Genomic DNA, 5000 nt, shown 5'->3' on the forward strand with positions numbered 1-5000 from the left:
TGGGACTGGGACTGGGCCAGTAGTATGGAACTGGGACTGGGCCAGTAGTATGGGACTGTGACTGGGCCAGTAGTATGGAACTGGGACTGGGACTGGGCCAGTAGTATGGGACTGGGACTGGGCCAGTAGTATGGAACTGGGACTGGGCCAGTAGTATGGGACTGGGACTGGGCCAGTAGTATGGGACTGGGACTGGGCCAGTAGTATGGGACTGGGACTGGGCCAGTAGTATGGAACTGGGACTGGGACTGGGCCAGTAGTATGGGACTGGGACTGGGACTGGGACAGTAGTATGGGACTGGGACTGGGACAGGGGAATAAGGTTTGAGTGTGAGGTCTTACCTCCCGAAGCTGCTGTTGGACCCTGTTGATGATTCGTAGCCAGTTCTCTCTAGCCCTCAGGGACGGGTCCACCGGCTCCTTGGGCTCCTCATCCACAGGACGACTACAGGGACAAGAACAGGACTGAGAACAACTCCATGTCTGGGTCCCAAATGGCCCTCTCCCTGGTCAAAGGTAGTGCACTATATAGGTAATACTTGTCAAAAGTAGTGCACTGTATAGGGAATAGGGGGCCATTTCAGACACACGTCCATGTGGTTTTTCGCAAGGCACTACAGAGGGTAGTGCGTACGGCCCAGTACATCACTGGGGCCAAGCTTCCTGCCATCCAGGACCTTTATACCAGGCGGTGTCAGAGGAAGGCCCTCAAAATTGTAAAAGACTCCAGCCACCCTAGTCATAGACTGTTCTCTCTGCTACCGCACGGCAAGCGGTACCGGAGTGCCAAGTCTAGGTCCAAAAGACTTCTCAACAGCTTCTACCCCCAAGCCATAAGACTCCTGAACAGCTAATCATGGCTACCCGGACTATTTGCACTGCCCCCCCACCCCATCTTTTTACGCTGCTGCTACTCTGTTAATTATTTATGCATAGTCACTTTAACTCTACCCACATGTACATATTACTTCAACTACCTCAACTAGCCGGTGCCCCCGCACATTGACTCTGCACCGGTACCCCCCTGTATATATAGCCTCCCTACTGTTATTTTATTTTACTTCTGCTCTTTTTTTCTCAACACTTTTTTTGTTGTTGTTTTATTTTTATTTTTTTTGTTAAAAATAAATGCACTGTTGGTTAAGGGCTGTAAGTAAGCATTTCACTGTAATGTCTGCACCTGTTGTATTCGGCGCATGTGGCCAATAAAATTTGATTCGATTTGATTTTGATTTTATTTTTCACAGTCCACCCAATATGGTGGCCAAATAAAAAAATGCCCCTGTTGCGTCCATAGAACAGAAAGGCTAAAAGATTTGAGATTTGGGAGGGGGGTTTACCTCTCAGGTAGTTGCTCCTCCTCCTCTAGGGGGGTGGGGGGGCGGCTCTCGTCAAACCGTAGGTCCTCGTCTTCCATGAGGGGTTCCTCCTCTGTTGGGGTGGGGATCCTAACCTCGGGTGGAAGGGGTTCATCTTCCTCTGGAAGGAGTTGGTCTTCCGGCAGGGGGGGTTTGGCATCAGGGCCCTCTGATTGGGGAGGGGTGTGGGCAGGGGGCTGGGCCTGAGAGGGGGGGGCAGTGGAGGGGTTCGGCTGAGAGGGAGGGCCAGTGGTTGTGGACTGGGGGCCCTGGGGGCCCTGGGGGGAAGGGGCGCCGGTGGCGGGGTGAGATTGGGGAATGGAGGAGACAGACTGGGGCTGGGGTTGTGAGCCTGGGGGGTGAGCCTGGGCAGGTTGGGCAGTGGGGAGTCCAGAAGACAGGAAAGAGGAGGCCAGGCCTGTTACTGCTGCTGAGAAGGGCTTGGCCATGGAGAAGAAGGACTGGGCTGGGGCTGGGGCTGGGCCGGGGACTGGCTGGGGTTGAGACTGTGGTTGAGGGACCTGGGTGGGTGGCTGACCCGGGGGCTGTCTTCCTGGAGCCATGGCCGGAGGGTGGGCCTGATTTGGGGTTTGGCTGGGCGGCTGGCCGTGTGGCGCCTGATGTTGATGCAGAGAGGGCTGTTTTTCCAGGGGGGGTCTAGAAGCACTGGGGACGTCCAGTGTGGGGGGTGCTGTGCTGGTGGGGGTGGGGGTGTAGGGGACCTCCATATCCTCACTGAGGGTGCCGTCCAGAGGGTAATCCTCATCGTCATATATCTCCCCCTCCTCTCCTTCATACGTCCCCTCTTCCTCATACAGGCCGCCGTCATCCTCCTCATAGAGGGCCCCCTCCTCGCCCCCGTCCTTACTGTAGCCCCCCTCATCGCTGTACCCCCCCTGGGTCTCGTCAGGGTCCCAGTCTGGAGAGCCCTTGCTGTAGGTGACGGAGGAGTGACAGGAGTGGTAAGAGTCGTTCTCATCGTAAGGATCCCTCTCTCTGTACTCCGGACCGTACTCCTCCTCACTCAGCTGGCTGCTGCAGCGACTCAACTCTGCCGACGACGCATAGCTCCCCGTAGGGCTGGAGAGGAGAGGGGGAGAGGGATAGGGGGGAGGGAGAGCAAGTGATAGGAGGGGGGAGAGAGAGAAGAGAGTGCAAAATAAGAGAGGAAGAGTGAGAGCCAGGACGAGAGAAAGGTGGAGGAGGGAGGAAGTAGAGACAGGACGAGAGAAAGGTGGAGGAGGGAGGAAGTAGAGACAGGATGAGAGAAAGGTGGAGGAGGGAGGAAGTAGAGACAGGATGAGAGAAAGGTGTAGGAGGGAGGAAGTAGAGACAGGATGAGAGGAAGGTGGAGGAGGGAGGAAGTAGAGACAGGACGAGAGAAAGGTGGAGGAGGGAGGAAGTAGAGACAGGAAGAGAGAAAGGTGGAGGAGGGAGGAAGTAGACACAGGATGAGAGAAAGGTGGAGGAGGGAGGAAGTAGAGACAGGACGAGAGGAAGGTGGAGGAGGGAGGAAGTAGAGACAGGATGAGAGGAAGGTGGAGGAGGGAGGAAGTAGAGACAGGACGAGAGAAAGGTGGAGGAGGGAGGAAGTAGAGACAGGACGAGAGAAAGGTGGAGGAGGGAGGAAGTAGAGACAGGACGAGAGAAAGGTGGAGGAGGGAGGAAGTAGAGACAGGACGAGAGAAAGGTGGAGGAGGGAGGAAGTAGAGACAGGACGAGAGAAAGGTGGAGGAGGGAGGAAGTAGAGACAGGACGAGAGAAAGGTGGAGGAGGGAGGAAGTAGAGACAGGATGAGAGAAAGGTGGAGGAGGGAGGAAGTAGAGACAGGACGAGAGAAAGGTGGAGGAGGGAGGAAGTAGAGACAGGATGAGAGGAAGGTGGAGGAGGGAGGAAGTAGAGACAGGACGAGAGAAAGGTGGAGGAGGGAGGAAGTAGAGACAGGATGAGAGGAAGGTGGAGGAGGGAGGAAGTAGAGACAGGACGAGAGAAAGGTGGAGGAGGGAGGAAGTAGAGACAGGACGAGAGAAAGGTGGAGGAGGGAGGAAGTAGAGACAGTACGAGAGAAAGGTGGAGGAGGGAAGAAGTAGAGACAGGATGAGAGAAAGGTGGAGGAGGGAGGAAGTAGAGACAGTACGAGAGAAAGGTGGAGGAGGGAAGAAGTAGAGACAGGACGAGAGAAAGGTGGAGGAGGGAGGAAGTAGAGACAGGACGAGAGAAAGGTGGAGGAGGGAGGAAGTAGAGACAGGATGAGAGGAAGGTGGAGGAGGGAGGAAGTAGAGACAGGACGAGAGAAAGGTGGAGGAGGGAGGAAGTAGAGACAGGACGAGAGAAAGGTGGAGGAGGGAGGAAGTAGAGACAGTACGAGAGAAAGGTGGAGGAGGGAAGAAGTAGAGACAGGATGAGAGAAAGGTGGAGGAGGGAGGAAGTAGAGACAGTACGAGAGAAAGGTGGAGGAGGGAAGAAGTAGAGACAGGACGAGAGAAAGGTGGAGGAGGGAGGAAGTAGAGACAGGACGAGAGAAAGGTGGAGGAGGGAGGAAGTGGGAAATTAGGAAGGAAATGAAGAGTAAGAAATAGTCATCAACATGGAGGGACAGACAGACAGACAGACAGACACTTTCCTAAAGTACACAATATCCAGAGCATCCCTGAGCAACAGTAAAACGCTCTGCTATAACACCTGACTGTGAAGGTAAAACCCACTAAACTGATGGTTAATCGATAAGAGGTAAGCGAAACAGCAGTGTCAGACAGAGAGAGAAATAAAATGAGAGAGAGAGAGAAGGAGAGAGAGAGAGAGAGAGAGAGAGAGAGAGAGAGGGAGAGAGAGAGCGAGAGAGAGAGAGAGAGAGAGAGAGAGAGAGAGAGAAGGAAAAAGAGAGAGAAGGAGAGAGAGAAAGAGAGAGAAATAGAGCAGAACAGAAAGCTGACAAATGAAAAAGAACAAGCATCCTCACAGGGAACAAACACAGGAGGAGTATTTATACTCCATGATAAATGAGGCTATTAAAGAAAGAATGGAGAGAGAAGGAGAGAGAGAGGGAGAGGGGGGGGGGGTGCAATGAAGAGAGAGGTAGAGGAGATGATACACACACATCAAAACATTTGTGCAGCATTGACCATAAGATTGTTGGTTGAATAATGCATGAAGAAGCAGCGAGCAGCGGACACAGTCAGGAAACACAGTCAGGGGACACAGTCAGGGGACACACTCAGGGGACAGACTCAGTGGACACAGTCAGGAAACACAGTCAGGGGACACACTCAGGGGACACAGTCAGGGGACACAGTCAGGGGACACAGTCAGGGAACACAGTCAGGGAACACAGTCAGGGAACACAGTCAGGGGACACAGTCAGGGAACACACTCAGGGGACACACTCAGGGAACACAGTCAGGGAACACAGTCAGGGGACACAGTCAGGGAACACACTCAGGGGACACACTCAGGGGACACAGTCAGGGAACACAGTCAGGGGACACAGTCAGGGAACACAGTCAGGGAACACAGTCAGGGGACACAGTCAGGGGACACAGTCAGGAAACACAGTCAGGGGACACACTCAGGGGACACAGTCAGGGAACACAGTCAGGGGACACAGTCAGGGGACACAGTCAGGGGACACACTCAGGGAACACA

At 54.2% G+C, this 5000-nt stretch overlaps 1 protein-coding gene across 1 annotated transcript in view; it reads right to left on the reverse strand.

Moving 5' to 3' along the window:
* Positions 1–5000, reverse strand: part of LOC311098852 (protein unc-13 homolog A-like) — a gene marked incomplete at both ends in the record, with an annotated part of 75291 nt that overhangs the window by 31623 nt on the left and 38668 nt on the right. Inside the window, 2 exons of the mRNA XM_084139419.1 lie at positions 343–445; positions 1341–2438. Of these exons, the coding sequence (XP_083995545.1) occupies positions 343–445; positions 1341–2438 (1201 nt within the window). The remainder of the gene's footprint in view (positions 1–342; positions 446–1340; positions 2439–5000) is intronic.

Source organism: Coregonus lavaretus (genome assembly GCF_964263955.1).
Source record: "Coregonus lavaretus genome assembly, chromosome: 23".
NCBI classification, from domain to species: domain Eukaryota; kingdom Metazoa; phylum Chordata; class Actinopteri; order Salmoniformes; family Salmonidae; genus Coregonus; species Coregonus lavaretus.